This window comes from Momordica charantia, assembly GCF_013281855.1.
Source record: "Momordica charantia cultivar OHB3-1 chromosome 8 unlocalized genomic scaffold, Mcharantia_2.0 BLBB01000008.1, whole genome shotgun sequence".
Lineage (NCBI taxonomy): Eukaryota > Viridiplantae > Streptophyta > Magnoliopsida > Cucurbitales > Cucurbitaceae > Momordica > Momordica charantia.
In genome coordinates this window covers 12073516-12096364 of record NW_028275166.1, presented here as the reverse complement: position 1 = coordinate 12096364, position 22849 = coordinate 12073516, and the positions used below count along the sequence as shown (strand labels likewise).

General features: G+C 32.5%; 1 protein-coding gene and 1 pseudogene across 2 annotated transcripts; both read right to left on the bottom strand.

Moving 5' to 3' along the window:
- Positions 1-446: 446 nt before the first annotated feature.
- LOC111018375 (WAT1-related protein At5g40230) lies at positions 447-7681 on the bottom strand. The gene is made up of 7 exons (XM_022294428.2): positions 7350-7681; positions 7197-7265; positions 6975-7088; positions 2900-3146; positions 2322-2480; positions 2092-2243; positions 447-809 (listed from the first exon to the last, which is right to left on the bottom strand). The coding sequence occupies exons 1-7, from the start codon at positions 7538-7540 to the stop codon at positions 650-652; spliced, it is 1092 nt and encodes a 363-aa protein (XP_022150120.2). The 5' UTR covers positions 7541-7681; the 3' UTR covers positions 447-649.
- A 4881-nt stretch (positions 7682-12562) lies between these two features.
- Positions 12563-21471, bottom strand: LOC148209526 (WAT1-related protein At5g40230-like; annotated as a pseudogene). The gene is made up of 6 exons (XR_015792586.1): positions 21221-21471; positions 19935-20048; positions 15735-15982; positions 14659-14817; positions 14398-14549; positions 12563-12879 (listed from the first exon to the last, which is right to left on the bottom strand). The product of XR_015792586.1 is annotated as a WAT1-related protein At5g40230-like (transcript).
- Between the last annotated feature and the right edge of the window lie 1378 nt (positions 21472-22849).

Here is a 22849-nt window from a genome sequence, read left to right as displayed (position 1 = left end):
TTGATTGAAGATATATGTCAATTACCACTGATCTATGCTCGCTTTGGCCTCTTGATATGTACTTGAAACTTACAAAAATATCTATTTAGATACTCTACTTTAAAAAGATCATAAATTTCAATTTTTTGTTTAACAAGTTCTTATAGTTAACCATCAACCCATCATATAACTTTTAAATAATACAATCAAAGAGCATTAAATTAGTGTGGTTGACCATGGAAACCTATTAAACATAAAATTAATAATTCACAAACCTATTAAATATTTTCTAAAATAAAGTATATAGATTAAATATCTTGGGATCAAACTTGATAAATATAGTTTTCAGAAGTCTTCCATATTATTCTTTCTTACATAAGTCATAAGCTGGGGGAAATCACATGATTTCACTACACTATTTAATTTGAAATTTAAACTAAAAATATAAAAGATAGAAAGAACAAAAGAACACAAAACACTATCAATTCAAACAAAATTAATTCATCTTACTATACATGTAGAATCTTTGATTAAATTTTCTCCAATTGAATGGGTGACTCAATCAAAAATTGATCTTCTAACTCCATCCACCATGAACACTTATATAGACAAACATATACTTACATTCTTATTGGACAGATAAATCATGTCTAATATATTCACAAAATACTTAGTCACTTTGAACTTTAGAGCTTTGCAACAATGGAGTCTTATCTTTGGATGAAGACTCCAAGCTTGAAAACCCACACTGTTCCATCAAGTCTCCTTCTTTTACTTTTCCCCACATTATAGAGTAAAACCCACTTGCTATTATTATTGCTCCAATAATACTGCCACAAGCAAAAATGGAATGGAAATTGAATCCCTTCACTTTATTTAACTAGAGAAATTTTCAATGTTCTACCCATAACTTGCGAAAAAGTGCAGTGAAGAAAGTTTGATAATCACAAAATAAGGGACAATATCTCTATGCATACCAGAGTTTTACTTTTATCTTTTTGGAGCAATCTATTGGAAATGTGAATATAGTTTCCACATCGATTAGGAAAAGGGATATCCATACTATATAAGGGACATCTTCATTAATACCATATTTTTTGGATTACTAAAAGAATGTTAAAAGACAATGATACCTCCAAATACCCTAAGTATCTCTACAATGATATGAATATTGTCCACTTTGGATATAATCGTTTTGCTTTTGGTTTCATCCAGAAGACCTCATACCAATTGAGATGATTGTTCGTTCATATATCATGGATCAATCTCTTCCCTAACCAATGTGGAACTTTGTTTGCACGTCTTACCACCCATTAAAAAAAAAGATACAAGCTTGGGCCTAAAGTAGACAATATTATATCATTGTAAAACAATAGAGGGTTCGTTATATCCTAACAAGTGGTATCATATAGCTATGATCTATGGTTGAACTCTATCAAAATTGCCAAGATGCTCTGATAAGGGTAGTTGCAAAGCTCTTGATGTGGACAAATGAATGACTATTTGGGGATACTCACGTTTTCATTCCAAAGGAAGATTGGTGGGGAAATGAAGATAGGCTCACATCGGCTAAAAGAGGAAAAGATCTATGAAGTCTTTTAGATGAAACCAAACGAAAAACCATATTGATTTAAGCTCTAAGTGGACAATATCATAACTATTGTGGAAGTATGAAGGGGTTCGTGACACTAAAATTTACATACCTGATTACCAACCTAAATATTTATTAAAATAGTTAAAGTGATGACTAACTAATGATAAGTTATTGAATATAACTGCCATAATGCAGCTACCCTAATAATCATTGGATGAAAGTTTGAAAATCTATATAAACGGCTAATAATCGCTTGAAATACATCTCGTAATTTCTCCCCCTTATATATGCAATAGGGTAAAACTACCAGTTACATTGTGCTAGCTCCTCTAATCATTTCTCCTTAACTGACGTTCCATTTTTCCCGTTTGGTAATTACCTTTCCCATCTCTACCATATTCAACTAACATTCACTGTGTTATATTTGTCATGAGTCACAAAATAACAGAGCAGAAACCAGAGAGACGGAGAGATGATAATGCATAAACCACAAAAAGAAGAGAGAGAGAGTGAGGCACCTTCCAAGATGGAGATCATCCCCAAGGAAAATGACACCAGTAGCAGCTGCAATGGCAATTGAGAGTGGCCTAAAACTTGATACATAAACAGGCCCTTTAACATTTACGCCCCAAGTGTGGATCGCAGAGACAAAGGATTGGCCCACACATCCCTATCAAATACAGCAACAACTCCACATTTAAAACAAACCACAATAAAATTATTCAAGTTCTCTCCCCTTCTTACTTACTGAGTTCAAAACAGCAACCAATTCCAGGCCACTTTTTAGCTTCCAAGCATTCAAGTTTCCTTCTGCCAATAGGCATATTGGTGCAGCAATTATGGCCTCGAAAACATAGTACAAGCACACCACAACTAGTTCATCTGGATACATCTTCACCATTTGGGTCTGTAAATAACACTCGTTTAAGCATAATTACCCATTACAAAACATTTGAGTCAACTTGACTTTCTCATTTCAAAAGCTAACTGGAGAGGTGAAGTTGGTTTTCCTCACACTTGTAAACCAACTCCAGCGCCTCTTAAAACTAATATGCGATAATCCAACAATTTTTCTGAAGCACATCGTGCGGGAAACTAACAAATTGCATTGCATATACAGAATTTGTAAGCAGGATATGAGATGTAGCATATACAATATATGAACATGATAATACTGACAAAATATTTGATATTTTTACACGCTATGAAATTAATAGTCTCTGCACTAACCTCTCTATTAAGCTCAGCAACTTAACAAGCCATTCATGATTCAATGATACATGTTCTTTATTGCACAAGAATAAAGGGAGGTTGGAGAAAAATTACCAGAATAATGTACCAGAAAGAGTTGAGAAGGTACTGAGCGAAAAAGCAGAGGCCACCCATGATCCAGTTTGGTTCAGAAGAGGCCAAAGGATGAGGAGGAAGATTCAATCTTGTTGGCCCAGAAAAGGGGTTTGATAGAATGACTGGACCTTTATAAAGAACCACTACTAGTGCACCTGATATGGATACTACCGAGCCGATGATTTTGGCTATGCTGCTTGAGCTTTTTATTGCTAGTTTCTCCATCCTAACCAAAAAAGAATGACACCATATTTAGTACATATTTCTTACATTTGATTATAGCAATTACCTTCTCTTAGTGTAAATGTTACCTTCCTTTACAAATTATAATCTTAATTCTCCTTTAGCTAATTGGAAAGTTTTTGCAGCCAACCTATATTGACATGTACTCCTTCCCTCGAGGTTGGAGGTTTGATCCCTCATATCCCCAAATTGTTGTATAAAAAAAAACAGAAAAATTGGAACGTTTTTCTGCAACCTTCTTTAACTTGAGGTTTGTCTCTCCCTTGCCCTTTTTGTAATAATTCATACTTGAATTACTATGGTTTTCTTTAAAAGGAAATTTAAAAAAATTTCAAATGGCAACTTGGTTGACAAGAACTCGAAGTCTCTTGGTCATACTGGCTTAGAAGTCTCAAGTTCGAACCTCCTAGTGAGCTTAACCAAAAACCTTTGATGTCTGGGCCTTGGGACGGGTGCAGGTGTCCCTGGGTATAGGGGAGCAAAGATCCAACTTCCCGTAATAAAAAAATAATAATAATAAGTATAAGTATAATAAGTATAAAATTGGATAAAAAAAAAATGAACTTTTTACTGTTTATTTTTTAAAAAACATTAATTCATATCTAAATCAAACCATTAAATAAAATGAGGAAAGGGATATCATGTGAAATTGTGATTTTCCATTTGTCAAGGACCTTGTGAAGCACTGTCTTAGTAAGGCTTTAAAACAATCACTAATTATAAAATTTCAATTTATTTACAGTCAAACATGAGAATTGGATGTTTAAATTTATAAAAAAAAAAAAAAAAAAGAATTGGATATTAAAGTTCAATTCATTTAATCCTAGCATATATTTAATAGGGGGATAATAAATTGATATAGTAGAATAAATCATGATTATCAACTATTGATATTTGGCCTTTTTTCTAGAGTGATCTTGGATGGTTAAAGGTATTTTCTTTTAATTTACAAAATTCCGCCGCAAATAAAAATCACTTCTAGAAAAATCAAATTGACTTTAAAATACTTAAAGAAAAAAAAAACATCCGAAAAGTTGATCCTAACAATATGATTTTAAATTAATTGATAGAGGCCAAAGTGAGTATACTCAACGGTAATTGGCATATACCTCAAATCCCCTCTCCAACATGTGTACTAAAAAAATATATAATAATAATAATTGATAAAGAACTATTATACAATAATTTGACATTTAAAAAATGATTTTTAGATAGGAAAAATATACTTTTGGTCCTTTTAAACAGGTAGACTATTTAGTCCCTCAAGTTTTAAAATAGACATACTTGGTCCTTGATGTTTGAGAAATATAGTTCTAAATGGTCTTTTAACTGTTAGTTGACTGGTTGTAATTTTCTCTCCTCCTCTCCCTTTTCTATCTCTTTCATCTTCGGCCCCCTGCCACCATCGACCAATTATTTATCGTCAACGCACTTTCTCCATCGTTGTACCATCACCGTCGTTGCGACATCACCATACTTTGTCCTTTGCAGTTGAGAGGATGAGGCTCTCTCTCTCATTCATTCTTGGAACAAAGGTGAGAGGGAGACCTCCCTTCCCCTTTGCAATCGGGGGAAGGTCTCCTTTTCTCCTTCTCACCTCTTGTCGATGCGAACAACACATAATGTGCAGTAGACGAAGAAAGCGTTGCGACGACGATGGCAGGTGGTGGGTCGACGGTGACTACAATAACATTGACTGAAAATAGGAGAGAAAGAGAGGAGGAAGAGAGATAAAATTACAAATGGTCAACTAACGGTCAAAGGACCATTTAGAACCATTTTTTAACTTTAGGGACCAAAGGTGTGCATTTTGAAACTTCAAGGGTTAAATAGACACCGACTCCAAACCTCAAGACAAAAATGTATTTTTCTTTTTTTTAAGATTTATTGCAACCAAACAAACTTTATGACCAAACATTCAAGTGTTTTAGTTAAAACAATTTTATTACAAAGTATTTTCAAAAAACCATATCTAAACTAGAAGGTATGTCAAAGTGTATTATGACCTTAAAATTCTGAGAAAAATTAATTTTTTTCCTCCCTACAATTTTTGTCCTTCTCCACCTCTATTTTTCTCTAAAACTTTTTTCCAGCTCTTCTCTCTTAAATTCAAAAACAATTTTAGTTATATCGCAACTTTTAAAGTATCAAGAACTTACCCTAGCAGTTGCATCTCCATATCCCATATTTGTTAAAAAAAAAACTTCTAAAAAGTGTGTAAAACTGATTTATTATTTAACATTTTTTTACAAAAATAATTATAAATATGTTTAAAAAATATTTATTGCTTTCTTTTAACAGTAGAGTATTTATTGCTATTTTATGAATTTGTAGAGCACTGCTTAGAAAGAGTATGATTTCAGCCAAGGTTCATTTCATCCATACATTTAGAACCGTGCATTTTTTATCCATGAGTTTTTAGAAATAGGTTCAAATAGTCTCTCTAAACAACATCGAAATGTTTTTCCATCGGATTGTATTACACCGACATCTTTTCTTCGGGTAAAACCATGATAGGATTTCAAATCATGGTGTTCACCTTCTAATTGCATTATGCAATGACCATCCAATAATGCAATAGCATAATAAATACCGCAATCTTGATTTTGATTGGAACCACGATGTCTAATGCAACGATGTTCATTCTCATATCGTGAACTGTTATGAAATGAATGAAACATTATAGTGGTAATGGTTGCACAATAACCTATCAATCCACAGATGCTAAAATAACCTCTTTCCACAACTTGTTGAACTATTTCAATTGATCATGCTCAAAATGTGTCCAACATTATTTTCATTATGCTAATCAAGGTTAAGAACTATTTTAAAAAATAAACGATCAATTGATTTCTACCTTAAAGCCTAGTAGCTGAATAATTTAGACCTATTCGTTCAAGTTCAGAAGCAAAAATGCACGATTTTACAACGTAGAGAAAACAAAGAGTCCATAGCTGAAAATTCAAGAACCAAAATGATACTTTTCTCTTTTTTATCTTCTAAAAAACACGTTAAACTATTTCAAAATATTTTTCAGTCATATCAAACTTAGCCCACTCATTTGTATTGACAATTTGGTAAATGGACCAAAATGACCTAAAGAGTTTTTGCGTTTTGGAAATTGACCAAAAACTAAAAAGTTATTTTTCTGACCAAAAAAAATTATGAATTCAAATTAGGGATAGCACAATCCCGCATCAGGATTAATCCTGAACCGGGAAACCTTTCTATAATATCCCGGTATAATCCCGATGTGGGATTTTGCTATCCCGGGCTAGGATTCCTGCTATTTCGATTTTTTTATATAATTATCTTGGACATTTATGCCCTCCTTTTTAATTAAATACCGAATATTAGGTTCATGAAATCTTGACATTTTATTAATTGAATTCCAAAGCATTTATAGGAGCCCAGAATTATGCAAATTGGATTTTCCATATTCATGTGAACAAGTTGAGATTTTATTTCTAATTCGTAATTGATTCTTAAAAAGTTAAATTTAGATTTTTTTAATATTAGATTTAAATTAAAAAAAATTTGTGAGATTTAAGGGGTAGATTTGGAAAATTTTAGTCCTTCAAAAAGCGAATTCGAAATGGTTAATTTTACATGGCAAAAAGAAAATGGTTAAAAAATTAAAATGGGAAGGTCAGTACAGTTTTTAGGGGAGGAATAAAAAATCTGGAAAAATGAGGTGAGAAACCCAATTTCCCGAAAGACGAGAACAATGAATATGAAGCCATAGAAATTGAATTGAAGAACAAGAAAGAGAAAAATTGTGCAGAAGAAAAGAAAGGGGGAAGAAAATTACCCAAACAGAACAGCCAAGATGAAGGTGAGAGCCGGAATGAGGTTGCTAATGGCGGAAGCAAGCGTCGGCGAACTGTACTCCAGACCTTTATACGAAAACAACTGGCATCCAACCCTTCACAACAAATTTAGAATCGCACAAAAACTCAATTCAATCGCAATCCGATTGTTTCACAAAGCAATTTCAAAAAATCAATCGAATTCGAAACTGAATCCGCCATACCCCATCGCGGACAGGAGAATCAGTCGGGCGAAGAACGGAAACTTATTGTTGGAAGGAAAAACTCCAGATCTGAAAAGTTGAATCGGAAGAAATCAAAATCTAGGGTTTAGGGACGAATGTGGAGATGGAGAAAGAGGAATAGGAATAGCAGACCTGCGGAAGATGAAGGTGAAGGGAAGGAGAATGAGAGCGGCGGCGAGGCAAGTGTAGAAGGTGAAGACGTAGAAGCTGATTTGTTGAGTGGTTATGGCTTTGTAGACGGTGTTGGAGCCGACGGTGGCGCACTCGGCGGCGATCATTCCGGCCAACGGAGCGAACTCCTTGTACACAAAGCTCCGATCCATCTCCCTCTCTCTCTAGAGTTGTAGAGCGAGAAAATGGAGTTCGCTCTGATTCTTCTTCTCTTCTCTCTGTTTGAACTGAAGGAGAGGAGAGAAGGTGCAAAATCATTGAGGTTTGGTTTGGGATATGATTTTATCGGAGACTCTTACAACTTTTTCTTTATTCATTGGTCATGGCTATTTGTTTGTTTCCTTCCTTGAGACTATAGAAAAACACGTGCCTTACTCGCGCCATTAGCCCTCCCTATCATTAAATATTTTACAATTAAGTAAAAATATAGAGTTTTTAAAATAATAATGACTTGTCCTGATTTCTCCTCATTCTAAATATTTTCCAAGATTATAATATATTTTTTACCATATTTAAATGTTTATTTATAAGCATCTATTTTCATTGACCAACAATTAAAAAAATTTATGAGTAGGAAAAAAAATACAATTATTTTTTTTTTTTTATGTTTTTCAAAGTTTTACTAAATGGTAGGCCATAGAAAGATTTATCTGGTTGTGTGAGAGAATTATTTTCCCTTCTCGGTAAGGGTAGCAGGGGGTAGTGGAGTGGTGAGTGGCAAATACTGATGGAAGACATTATCTTGAAATAGAAAGAGATATCTCCGACATCGGATGAAGTAGATGTGGCTTTTCTCGACAATAACACTGCTACAGAGAAGATGAACGACCTTCGGAACTGCATCCTGGCGAAGGTTAAAACAAGTAAGCTCATTAACATTGAGGCTTTTCGTTCAGTTATGAAAGATGTGTGGAACATGCATAAGAATACCGTTACAGACTATATCGGTGATAATTTGTTCATGCGATTTATGAACCCAATAGAGCTGAGAAAGAACTGTTAATGGTGGCCCGTGGTCTTAGAAAAACCAATGAATACGTTACAGCCAGGGAGATGGAGTTTAGTCATGCAGCTTTCTGGCTGCCATTGGGGTGTATGAATAAGAATACACTTATTGCTATTGTGAACAAGGTGGGAGAAGTACTGGAGGTGGAGCACAGTCAAAGCGGTGAATATTGGGGAAAGTTTGCTAGAGTTAGAGTTAAGCTTCACATTTCTAAACCTCTACGTTGGGGTGTTTTAATGAAGATGAATGGCAGTGAGGATGAGTTGTGGATTCCACTACGGTATGAAAAATTGCTCGTCTTTTGTTACTTCTGTGGTTTGATTGGTCATTCTCATAAGGGATGTGTTGATGAACAACGACTTCTACTGTGATTTTGAAATAATACAATAGACAATATAATAATCTCTTATAGAGGTATCGATAAAAGTCACCTAACTTCTAAGAGAAACATGAATGTTCACTAAATACACACGAGAAGAAAAAATAGAATGTTCACCAAATACACACGAGAAGAAAAATATGCACCTACATGTTATGGCCGCCCCTCAAATGTGCAACAACACAAATTGATTATAACCTAAAGAAAACGAATGTTTTAGCGTCACACATGAAATTTGACCGCGCACCTCATTTTTTTTTTCTGTTTAATTTCCTTAGCATCTTGACGTTTTCCATTCAGCCAACTTGGCTGTTGCAGTGTCCCTCTTGACTCAGTTCTGACTGCACCAACTGATCAACGTCCTCTTGGCACCAACCAAGGCTCGACTCCCACTGCACCAGTTTCTAACATCGATCTTCTTGGCACCAACCAAGACCCCATCTGTGATTGCTCTGGGACTAAGAAATCTTAGTGGTCTTGTCTCCTAGACGTAAAAGACATAGCCACGTGCTCCCACTCTAACTAAGTGGTTCCCGACGTTTCCTTCCTCACTCGCACCCAACGACTCCTAAAGAAAGATTTTCCTTCTGATGACTTGGCACTCCCACCCAAGTCCGTTGCCACCCTAGAGACCTTACCCTCGACTTCAGCACCAATTATAGTCTTTCTCCTCAATGCACTCTTTCACCTACGCGACTTCATCAGCTCACTAATCTGTCTGACAACTGGGGCTTTATCCTAACAGTCTACTGAACACTTGTTGCGTATCCACAACTTACGTGAAAACCAGTGCAAGTGTACACCAAAATAATCAGTTGTAGTATAAAACAATGTCGTTTCCGTAGGAACTAAAGCTATACTTGAATTACTAAAATAAAATACCAAAACAAAATTTAAAACAAATTGATGAAAGTGGCTTGAATATTGTAAAATCAAATGGTAAAAACAGTAAATCATCAAGAACATAAATATTATGCAATTTTGTGCTGAAGCATCCAAAACATAAAACAAATAGAAATGCATTATGTGATGCGATATAAGGTAAAATCAAGGGGGGATCACTCGAATTCTTTCACTCACGACTAACTAATGCTTTAGCAACCTATAATGCTAAATGCCTAAACATACATAGCTCTCTCTTGAGATACCCAAACATACTTGAACTCAACTCCCGATGTAGCTTAAACACGAAATACAACTAGTTTATAGGTACGAAAGGGTGAGCCTCATCCCTGAGGCAGTAAGTTACTATGCAATCACATATGCTAGAGAATCCGACAGGTTCCCACAGGCTCCAACACAGCGACTCTTCCTCTCAGGCTCCAATAACAATTCAACAATCTTTACAACTGTCAGCTTAATCATCCTAAATTCTGCAATTCCTATCCAAAATATCAGAAAATAAGTTCAACTTCATTCAAATCAAGGATATTGAGAATTCTAACATCTTAGGCCCCTAATTCACTGAATTCTTTTCTTTTCTTGCTATTTTTATCCAGGACTCTTACATTTGCACACCAATATTACCCAAATTATGCCACAAAACACTCGATTATGGAGAGGTATCGCATTCCCAAACTTAAAACATTGCTTGTCTCGAAACAAGATTAACTCTAGCATCCTTGAAATATGCAAAGCACCTGCATCTAATGAACATACATCTTGCTTCAAGCACTGCTTTTTATCTATTCTCCTAACGAAGACAAAGGTTAAAGATGTCCCATGTGGCATTAGCAAAGATGGAAACTATTCTATAAAGAGTGATTATTAGGTTTGTCTCTCAAAATGATTGGCCAGATCAGTCTTGTAGTGAGGAGATGGAGAAGTGGTGGTCTTCTTACTAGCGCCCTCAAATCCCTCCTAAAATTAAGATCTTTGGTTGGAAAGTTTTAAGGATTATATTCCTTCTGGAGTAAATTTGGGAAGAAAAGGAATTGGAGAGGCTGAAAGATGCGAACAGTGTGGACATTTTGGAGAAGATTCTCTACATGCATTGTGATTGTGTAATCATAGTAACAACCTACGGAAAAAAACACCGCTTTTTATCACACTCAACGGCCAAAAACGATTGCTACCCTTAGTGATTTGATATAGTGGTTTAAGAATAGCTGGAGGAACGAAATTTCAATTGCTTTCTAATTATGTTATATGGGTTATCTAGAACCAACGTAATAAGGTGGTATTTACAGGGAGCGCGCATTAAGGAGCAACATTGTGTGGACGAGCTTTATGGGAGTGGGTTCAAACTTATGACCAACAATATACTTTAGCTAATGAAAAATCTAGAGGAGAAAATCAAAGGTTATATCTAAAAGAGATGTGGTGCAGAATAACGAAGGTCGATGGACCAATTACCATGGATTTCTATTTACAACTCTGGGTAGCTCAGACCAGAGTCCATTTTGATAAGAGTGACAAAATATGGATACTCTCAAAGTAGGCGGAACATTTTCAACAAAACTCCTACTTGGAGAGTGGAGGCAACTGTTATGGGATAGATAAAGTCGAACCTGACAAGCTACGGAGTAAATTCAGAACAAGTCCAAGTTTGAATAAAGGAAGAAAAAGCCCAAGTCCAGAACCCCAACGGAAGCGCAGGGCTCAACCCACCAAGGTCCAACACTTGAGCAACCGAGACCACGGCTGACCAGGTGTCAGTGCCAATATCTTGTCAGTGTTGACCCTGACCAGGTCTCAAATGGCAGCCATCCGACATCCTGCAAAAATGGGCCCTGAACCCATCATTATATGATAGAGTTCTGCAACGGGTCGATGACCTTCTTCATTCAACATCCCACCCAAGATGAGCCTAGGAAGCTAGGTTTGCTGTGAGTACAAGGATTCAACCCCTATAAATAGAGGGAAAGGCCTCGAGGTACACAAAAAGAACCTTACTCTTAACTACACATCTTTTAACCTCCGATTCTAACTTAAGTATCGGATTGTGTGTGGCTAGCACCACATCGTTTTTCAGTTTTCTTTGTTTTGCAGATCATGCCGAGTCCCTGTATTGTGTTATTTGGTCAATAGATTGAACCAAATGTACGCATAAACACGTAGTCTTGCAAAATCAACCAACAACCACTTATTCAATGTTCAAATAGATGAAATTGAAAGTGAAGGATTTAATTAACTCACCCATTCAAGTTCAAGTTCAAGGGTATGAATTAAAGTTTTCTCATTTAAATATTATCATAGATAAAAGTTAAAATACAAGCATGTTCCCAAACCTTTAGAATTATGTCTAATGCTTCAAAATGTTCTTAATAGGTCCTTAAAACTAAAAAAATATCTATTTAGTTACTATATTTTTAAAATATTATAATACACCCATAAACTTTTAATTCTAGGTTTAATAAATTGTTATGGTTAACATCAGTGTTTAACGTTTATGCAACCGTCAAACCATCACATAATTCTTAAATAATACAATCAATGTGTCACATAAACATTAAATTATTGTGGTTGACTTCGAAGACTTATTAGACATAAATTTAAAAGGTCAATAACCTATTAAACATTTTCTAAAGTATACCCGGACTAGATAACCTATTTTTTTAAAATAACTCTAAATATTTTGGGTATCAAACTTGTAATTTAACCCAGAAAAATATAATTTTCAAAAGTGTTTTATAGTATTCTATATGTTCTTAATTAAGTCATCAGCTGGGGAAATCACATGATTTTACTGCACTATCTAATTTGTAATTTAAACACAAAATATAGAAGATAGAAACAAAAAAAGAATACAAAACATTATCTATTCAAACAAATCAATCCATCTTACTATACATGTAGAATCTTTGATTAAATTTTCTCCAATTGAATGGGTGACTCAATCAAAAATTGATCTTCAACTCCATCCACCATGAACACTTATATAGACAAACATATACTTACATTCTTATTGGACAGATAAATCATGTCTAATATATTCACAAAATACTTAGTCACTTTGGACTTTAGAGCTTTGCAACAATGGAGTCTTATCTTTGGATGAAGACTCCAAGCTTGAAAACCCACACTGTTCCATCAAGTCTCCTTCTTTTACTTTTCCCCACATTATAGAGTAAAACCCACTTGCTATTATTATTGCTCCAATAATACTGCCACAAACAAGAATGGAATGGAAATTCAATCCCTTCACTTTTATTTTACTAGAGAAACTCAATGTTGGAAGCATAACTTCCAAAAGTGGAGCGAAGAAAGTTTGAGTTGATAGTCTTCTTTTTTTTTAACTATTTCAAGGTATGGATGAAATGGCCATTTCCATATGTTACAATAACAAATATTTTTCTTCTTTTTTTTTCACTCTCTTAGGAAAAACGAACCTTTCATTGAGAAAAATAAGGAAAGAAAATAAGAGAACAAAGAACAAGTCAAGGGCTATGAAAAATACCAGCCTATGAACCAGGAAACCTCCCAACAAACTCTACAACAGAAAGCTCCAAATAAAACTAAGAGCTAACGGAAAATTTATAAAAGTGGAAACTGAAACTGGCATTAAACCTAGCCACGGATCACACCTCCCAAGATATCTTTTCATCTCTAAAAATTCTATTATTCCTCCCTAAGCACAAGCCCCACGATAACAAAACTAATTAAATAACTAGCATAGATCTTTCTCTTTATCCTTAAGTTGAGGAATCTTTTCCATCAAAAAAGTCTTGATGTATATTCTATTTATCATTGATTTACTTGACAATGATATTCAAGTTATTGTTCTCTTTTTGGAGCAATCTATTAAAAATGTGAATACGTGAATATAGTTCCACATCTATTAGGATAGTGCATGGATATTCATATTGTATTAGTAAGGACAACATCTACATTAATACGAGGCTTTTTGGATGAAACCAAAACAACTATATAAACTTGGGCCTAAAATAAACAATTATCATATTAATATAAGGTTTGTTATCCTAACAAGTGGTACATAGCTATGATCTATGGGTTCAGCTCTATCAAAACTATCAGCCTGCAAAAAGCTATTGATATAGTCAAATGAATGACTATTTGAAGGAATACTTAGTTTTTGTTCCAATGGAAGATTCGGTGGGGATACAACCATAGGCCCACATCGTCTAAAAGAAGGAAAGATCCATGAAATATTTTAGCTGAAAGCAAAAGAAAAATCATTATGGTTTAAGTTCAAAATGGACAATACATACCATTGTATAATTATGAAGGCGTTCATGACCCTAAAACAAGTGCTAATTTACATATTTCAAAATCAACCTAAATATTTATTGAAATAGTAAAAGAAATATTTATTGAAATAGTAAAAGTAATGGCTAACTAACGACAAATTATTGAATACGACCTCCACAGTGTAGCTATCCTAATAAGATGTAGGTTCGAAAATCTATAAACTTCCGATAATCGTTTGAAATATGTCTTGTAATTTCTCCCTCATATATCTAATAGGATAAAACTACCAGCTGCACTATTCTAGCCTACTCTAATCATTTCTCCCTACTGACGTTCCATTTTACCCATATTTGTAATTACTTTTTCCATCTCTACCATATTTAACTAACATTCACTATATGTTATATTTGCCATGAGCCACAAAATAATAGTGGAGAAACCAGAGAGAACCACAAAAAGAGAGAGAGAGGCACCTTCCAAGATAGAGATCATCCCCAAGGAAAATGACACCAGTAGCAGCTGCAATGGCAATTGAGAGTGGCCTAAAACTTGATACATAAACAGGCCCTTTGACATGTACACCCCATGTATGAATTGCAGAGACTAAGAGTTGGCCCACACATCCCTATCAAGTACAAAAACAAAAACTCCACATTTAAAGCAAACCACAATAATCTCTTCTTTTGAGCTCACCAGAAAATCTTCCAAGTCCTTTTCCCTTCTTGATTACTTACCATGTTCAAAACAGCAACAAATTCCAGACCGCTTTTTAGCTTCCAAGCATTCAAGTTTCCCTCTGCCAATAGGCATATTGGTGCAGCAATTATGGCCTCGAAAACATAGAACAACCACACCACAACTAGTTCATCTGGATACATCTTCACCGCTTGGGTCTGTAAATAACACTCGTTTAAGTATAATTATCCATTATAAAACATTAGACTCAAATTTACTTTCTCATTTCAAAAGTTAACTCAAGAGGTAAAATTGGTTTTTCCTCACACTTGTAAACCAACTTCAACGCCTTTTACAACTAATAGTGATAATCCAACAGATTTTCTGAAGGTCATCGACCGTGCGGGAAACTGTGAGGCCCCGGTTGTTAATACTTACTCTAGGAGGAGTAAAAATGGAATTTCTCACTCATAGCTAGTTACGCTGCAGCCTGCAGGAGAGTTTTCCAGCACTCTTGAGTCAACTGGTGTTTCTTTGTTGTATTGCCTATGGACTTGCTCTTTCAATACCACAACGAGAGGTTTACAGAAACTAAAGGTTCGTTTAGTAACGTTCTTGTTTTTTGTTTTTTGTTTTTGTTTCTTTATTTTTAATAAAAAACAATGAACTACATGACCTCAAGATCCATGAATTCAAATATGATAAAAGAATCTTTCTATTTGTGTTTTGCAACAAATTAGAAATGGAAACAAGAAAGAATAAACTTCTTTTGGTTGTTTCCAAAATTTCTATATAATTTTAAGAATGTTCCTAAAAAATGAGAAACATGAAACATAATTAGTTGCAAAATGCTTAAATTTTTTATGAAAATTAGAAACAAGAAAGGGAAACATTACCAAACAGACCGTAAAATGTTGCATTGCATATACATAATTTGTAAGCAGTATATGAGAGATGCTGCATATACAAAATATACATGAGAATACTTGCAAAATCTTTGATATTTTTAGCTCTTGGAATTAATAGTCTCTGCGCTAACCTCTCTATTAAGCTCAGCAAATTAACAAGCCATTCATTATTCAATGATACATGTTCTTTATTACACAAGAATAAAGGGAGGTTAGAGGAAAATTACCAGAATAATGTACCATAAAGAGTTGAGAAGGTACTGAGCAAAAAAGCAGAGGCCACCCCATGATCCAGTTTGGTTCAGAAGAGGCCAAAGGATGAGGAGGAAGATTCAATTTTGTTGGCCCAGAAAAGGGGTTTGATAGAACGACTGGACCTTTATAAAGAACCACTACTAGTGCACCTGATATGGATACTACCGAGCCAATGATTTTGGCTATGCTGCTTGAGCTTTTTATTGCTAGTTTCTCCATCCTTACCAAAAAGGAATGACACCATATTTAGTATATATTTCTTACATTTGATTATAATTATAATTCTTTCTTAGCGTAAATCTTACATTCCTACCCAAATTATAATCTTGTCTTAGAAGAAACAATTTCATTGATGTATGAAATTACAAAATAGGCCAATAGGATTGAAAAGAGCTATAGTTGTGGGGAAGGGGAGCATTTACCACACGAAATGACCAAAAAAAATAATAGATTCAAAAAATCGGTCAAAAGGTAGCTCTTTTCCGTTTGAAGATTTGCTAATTCCTATCTTTCCATGTTATTCACAAAACAGCTCTAATAACGGTAACGGGGAGTCCGAGTTTTGCTCCCTATATCCAGGGCACCTGTGCCTGCTCCAAGATCCAAATCTAAGAGTCATTAAGGATTTTGAATATTAAGCTCACTGGAAGGTTTGAACTTGAAATCTCTAAATTAGTATGACCAAAAGATCAAAAGTCCTTGCCAACAAGGCTGCCAGCGCTCACAAATTATAATCTTAATTCTCTTTTAGCTAATTGGAAAGTTTTTTTTTAACCTTCCTTAAACTTGGGTTTTTTCTCCATTGGCCTTTTGTAATATTCCATACGTAAAATGTATTGTTTCCTATAAATAATTTTTAAAAAAAAGGTCTACAATTTGATAACGTTGAACTTTTTACAGTTTATTTGTAAAAAAATAAAAAATAATAATAATAATGCTGAAAAAATATAAATCAAACAATCATATAAAATGTAAGAAGGTATTTTAGGGAAGGAGACGAGGTAAAGGCAGAAAATGTATATTACTATCAAAATGTGATTGAAAAAACTCATTTGCAGACAAAGATGGTTTATTTTCACCCCTTAAAAGGAGACCTGGATAAAAAAAATTATTGAAATGATATGATTCTTTTTACCAATCCAAAAATAAAATAAAATAAAATAAAAATCTAATACATTTAAGAGCGTGTTTAGTCTAGCTAGTATTTTGGACGGTTAAAACAAGATTTGAAATGTCAATGTCAATGAAAATGTCGACATTCCAATCTTACAGAAATGTTGACATTATTGTAATTGTGAAAATTTATGGAAATTGTATGAATTAGTAAATAAAACCTTAGTTGTAGCTTAATTAAATTATAATTGATTACTTTTAACCATCAAATGTAAAAGTATGACTAACTTGCCGATAAAAATTTCCATGTCAATAGAAATGTGTCGAAACAAGATGATGAAGATTGATAGAAATTTTATGAATTAGTAAATTGAATTGTAATAATGCTTAATTATGTTTTATTGATAATATATATATAATTAATTAATTAAATTGAGTTATTAAAAATTGGAGGATATGTTTGGAAATTTTGTAATTAAATTTAAAAATAAAATTAGGTAAAATTAGGTTAAAATAAAAAATTCAAAAGTAATTTAACATGAATAAAAAAATACACAGGTCTATTGTTACAAAAATAATCTCAATAAGACAGTGGCATTGTTGCAAATATCAAAAAAGTGGTATCTAAAAGGTTAATTTAAACAAAATACGGAGGCACAAATTTGAAAGTCTTTTAGAACCATAATTATTTTTCATAAAGGTATATTTAAAAGAAAAAATATAAAAATTAAAATAAATGAATAAAAAAAAAAAAAAAAGAAGTGCAGCACTCTCCATCCCATATCGAAAACTTCTTGGGAGGGGAGGGGAGCGCCTCTATAAAAAGCCCCTCCCGCTTCCTTTCCCTCATCAATTTCTTTGGTAAAATTAATGGGCTGGGCTTCATTTTTATGGGCCCGACTTTACGTTAAATTCCTTTTTTGTAAATGTAGTTGTTTTTTTCAATTTATAATTACGAATTAAAAAAATTCAAAAAAAAACAAATCAACTTTAAAATATTAAAATAAAATAAAAACACCCGAGAGTTGATCGCTAAAAAAATAATTTTAAAGTAATTAATTTTGTTTCCTTCTTTTTTTTCCAACATTAACTTTTTTTTCTCTCTTAATTATCACTGTTGTCCCCGATTTTCTTAACCTTTTTTTCTCTCAAGTGTAATGTTCTCTTAGTGATATGATGATTCTAAAATTACTTTTTAAAATAAATATTAATAATTCGTTCATCTTAGTAATATGATGATTCTTAAATTACTTTTTAACAAATATTAATAATTCAAAAGCAACTTTAGTTATTTTATAATAAGAGTGAACTTTATATGGTCTTTTAAGCACTTCTTTTTAAGTTAAAATACTTTTTTTCTTCTTTGATCAATTCGTTATTGATTGTTTGGTCCCTACTTTATAGTAAAAAGTTACACGATTTTTAAAATGTAGGACAAAAAATATGCTTTTCCCTTAATATTTTTACATCATATATCAAACTCAACCCAATCATTTGCCCTATCAAATCTAATAAACTTTGAAATTTACTTTTAAAGCAATTTAAGATTTCGATACAAAAAAAGCGGACATGTCTTATTCCTGTATCTTTTACCCACCTATTAAAACATGAAAATTGTTTCATATTTTTCAATATATTTTGGAAATTTTTTTTATTGAACTTTTTATCTAGTTGAAAGAATATTGGTTAAGTAATGACTTACAATTATTTTCTGGTATCATTATTAATTTAAATTATTAATAAGTTTTTAAAAATTTCTTCATCATCATTCTTTTCAAAAAAAAAATTAATAATAATAATAATAATATCACCATTAATGTTAAGAACAAAATTCAATAATATCACTGAATACTTGTAGAATTTTCGCTATTTGATTTAAAATTAAGTTTAAATATGTTTTAATTCTAAATATTTGGATGTTTAGTTTTTATTTTAGTCCCTTATATTTTAATATTTTCAATTATACCTTTCTTTTCTTTTTTTTCCATTTTGAGTTCAACCATTGTGGGTGGAGGACTCAATCATCCACTTTTAGAATAATAATAGATGTTTTATCCGCTCAAATCGGTTTCATTAATAGATGTTAAGTGTTTCGGGTGGTAACCTTACATGACATGTTACTTTGTGAATTGACATAAATTTAAAGGAGAAATTAGGTCATCTGAGAGAAAAAAAAAATTAATTTCTCCAAATTTCTAAGTTGGCAAAATTTTCGATTACTTTACTTAATTATCATGCCACGTAAACTTACCCTAAGTCACATTTAACATCTATTAACAGAGTATAATAGAAAAACATTAAAATGTAATGGATTAAATCAAGACTTTTTAAAGAATAAGGATTAGATTGAAAAGACAGTCAAATTGAGAGATTAAAACATATATTTGAAAAATTGAATAACAAAAAATTCTTTTAAATTTATTATATCATTCTTAATGAAATTGAAACTCTTAAAATAAAATATAAATAAAAAATAAAATTTATTTTGAAAATCTTTTTCAAACGAATAAAATAAGAAAAAGAGTTAAAAATAACTTTTAATCCCGATACTTTAATTACTTTCAAAAATGTACTAAAGATTTAGTTCCTAAATCTAAATTTGTACTGATTTAGTTTCTATGCTTTTTGAATTTGTAACAATTTAGTTCTAAAATTTAATATGCAACATTGTTTCTTATTTATATATCTCTATAAAATGATGAGATACCAAATGTGTTTTTTAAGGCCCATTTGATAACGGGTGTAAAAATTATCAAAGTGAGCATAGTTCAATAGTAATTGGACTATATCTTCAATCATAGGTTCTGAGTTCGATCTCTACTCTTACATGTTGTATTAAAAAAAACCAAATATTTGTTTTGAAGGGCCGTTTCATAATATTTCCATTTTTGTTTCTATTTCAAAATAGAATTGCGTAGGCAAGGATCGTTGAAATATTTTTATTTATGTTTTAAAACAAATAGAAAACCGAACAAAGAAAACAAAACAAGTTTTCAAAATTTCACTGAATTTCGAAAGAGAGAGAGAGAGAGATATAAGAAAGGGGAAGAAAATTATACCGAAACAGAACAGCTAAGATGAAGGTGAGAGCGGGAATGAGGTTGCTAATGGCGGAAGCAAGCGTCGGCGAACTGTACTCGAGACCTTTATACGACAACAACTGACCTCCCACCCTTCACAAGCACAACAGATTCAGAAATCGCACAGAAAAAAAACAAAGTTCGAATCGAATCGGAATCGAAATCGAAATTGAAATCGGAAGTTTGCAATAAAATTAATTCTCCGGCCTACCCGATCGAGGAGAGGATTCATTTGGGAATGAGATAATTGTCAACTTGGTTTCCAAACACATTTTTAAATTCTAATTAACTCGTAGTTTACTTCTTACCTACTTCTCTTTTCAAATTTGAATTTACACATTTTTCAAACACATTTTCAAATCAATCATCAATCAAACTTTCCAATCAAATTTACACAATTTTCAAACACCTCAACCTCGTGATTGTGTCATTCATCAAAATTATCTACCAATGAGATCTATATGTGCTTCATATTCTACTCATTTTAGCAACTACCTTCAAAACTTTCAATCTAAGAAGGCTGGGGAAAACTATTGTAATTTATATCGAAGTTATCAAGATAGTGCACTAGATCGTCTGAGATCATCTTTTTGGTATTAATTAAGTTACCTATTCTAATTCATGTTTCGCCACTATTTGTATATAATAATATTTTATTTTTAAAAAGTTCTAAGATTATTTCAATCTTTATTTATGTCAATATTTCACATATACTGTTCAATCGTGTAAGTAAAGATTAGATTGGATTAGAAATTATCAATAAAGCAAATTTCAAATCTGATTAGTTATACTTCATACAGTATTAAAATTCGAATGTTTCATTGAATAGACTAAGATTACAATCATCGAGGTTGTGAGAAATTATAGACTGCAGTGTATAGTAAGAACATGATGAAAATAAAATAACCTTAAAGAAGAAAAAGAAAAAAAAAAGACATGTCGACATTTGAGTCGACATGTCGATATTTTGTCGACATTTCGACATGTCGACGACATAAGGGGAAAATCGATTTTTCCCCCTATTTCGATGTCGACATGCTCGACACGTCGACATGTCACGGACATGTCGACATGTCTCTCGACATTTTGAACTATGATTATAATATTAGTTCAAATACTATTCTAGTTCGCTCTTACTTTTAACTTGCATTGATTTGGATCACTTTTCAATCTTGTATCGTAACGTTCTCGATTCATGTTTCTGTATCTTATTTTCAATAAGGAGAAATATAATTTTTTTTTACTAAAATGAAATATTTACTAGCGATCTCTCTGAAACCATTGCCCAACGCGCAATTTCATGAGTCAAATCGTTCCCAACTCTCGCAATATGGTGAATCGAAATTACACCGGCGTCTGAAGCACGAGTTTTCGCCTCGTTGATCAACCATCGAATCTCAGTGAGGTCTTCAGCATCTCCATTCAGCAAACGAACCACCTCGAGGGAGTCTGATTCAGCTATACTCGGGTAAAAACCTCCTTCCTTCAAACCTTTAAAACCTTCACAAATAGCCATTGTTTCCAAACTCTAACGCAGCCTGGAATGATGGTCTCGGAACAGGAGGAATCGGTTGGGTGATTCGAGATTGGGATGGTCAAATTGGGCATGCAGGTTTGTCTCTTTATAGCTGACAAACGAGAGGTCAAATTTTTGGAATCTGACCCTTCCTTGATTAAAAACAACAAAAAAAAAAAATAGAAAAAGAAACATATAAGTGACAATGGAAACAACAAAGGTTCAACAAGTCACTCAAGAAGGCATCTTTTATGTTAAAGTTTTAGTTATAATATTCATAAAAATACAATGATTATATTATTGAAAAAGAGAAAAGGTAATAAAACGTTGTACAAATTAGAAAAACAAAGCAGAAATTAGTTTCAAATGTTTGAATCATTACATAGTTTACTCAATTATATTTACATAAATAACATAAAATAAATGTATATTTTCAAATATAGCATAAAATTTTATATTTTAAAAAATAACACATTCTAAATCAAACTTAAACTTAAATGTAATAAAAAATATAAGAAAAGTCAAATTTATGCTACATATTAAAAAAAATGAAAAATTATTATATTTTTAAAAATATATATTAAATGAATTTATAATATATAACGTGATTTCTAATCATACCACCAGCCCCACAACTTTTGGGCATAATAAGTCATGTGGTTCTATAACAATATTGAGTGGCTCTTCAAAGAACTAAAATGCCTAAAACGACAAATAATAATAATAATAATATATTATCTTTTAAAGATTATTTAACAAAAAAAATATTTCATTAGAAAAGTATCCTTTTCACCCAATTTAATGGGTAAGGTATAATATAATCTTGAACTTAATAAATGATATAAAATTCAATTAATAAAGCAATAAAAAAATGTTATCCTCAGTAAATTTAGTAGTAAAGACATGTAATTACCTTCTTTGAAATTGAAGGTTCAAATTCTCATCTCTTAGTATTGAAAAAAAAAAGATGTGGTGAAAAATTAAAATACTAGAATTCAGCCACAAAATTCAACATATAAAAAATTCTCAAATTTAGTAACAAAAACGCTTAAATTCAACTAATTATTGATGTTATATAAAGTAGAACATAAATTCAAAATTTTAGTTATTTAATATTATATCATAAAACTAAAGCAAGCTCGAACAGCCATTAACCATTTCAACATTCTTAATTCATTTAAAATTTCTAATTGAATAGTGAGAAAAATGCTGTAAAAAGTCGGAGTATTGATTAAACAAATTAAGTTAGTAAAATGGATAGAATACAACACCAAAATTAGAAGAGATATCCCTATTTCCAAGTTAATTAGGGTTTAAAATTTGTTGAAAAAACTACATAATTATGTCCCTAAAATTTGACCTATCACTAAAGTCTAAA

Excerpts from the sequence above, each read along its gene's own strand:
- LOC111018375 (XM_022294428.2), bottom strand. The coding sequence starts at position 7,540 with ATGGATCGGAGCTTTGTGTACAAGGAGTTCGCTCCGTTGGCCGGAATG. Across the intron at positions 3,147-6,974 it reads ATCTTGGCTGTTCTGTTTGG|GATGGAGAAACTAGCAATAA; the intron begins GTAATTTTCTTC and ends TTTTTTGGTTAG. Across the intron at positions 2,244-2,321 it reads TGGTTGCTGTTTTGAACTCA|GGATGTGTGGGCCAATCCTT; the intron begins GTAAGTAAGAAG and ends TGTATTTGATAG.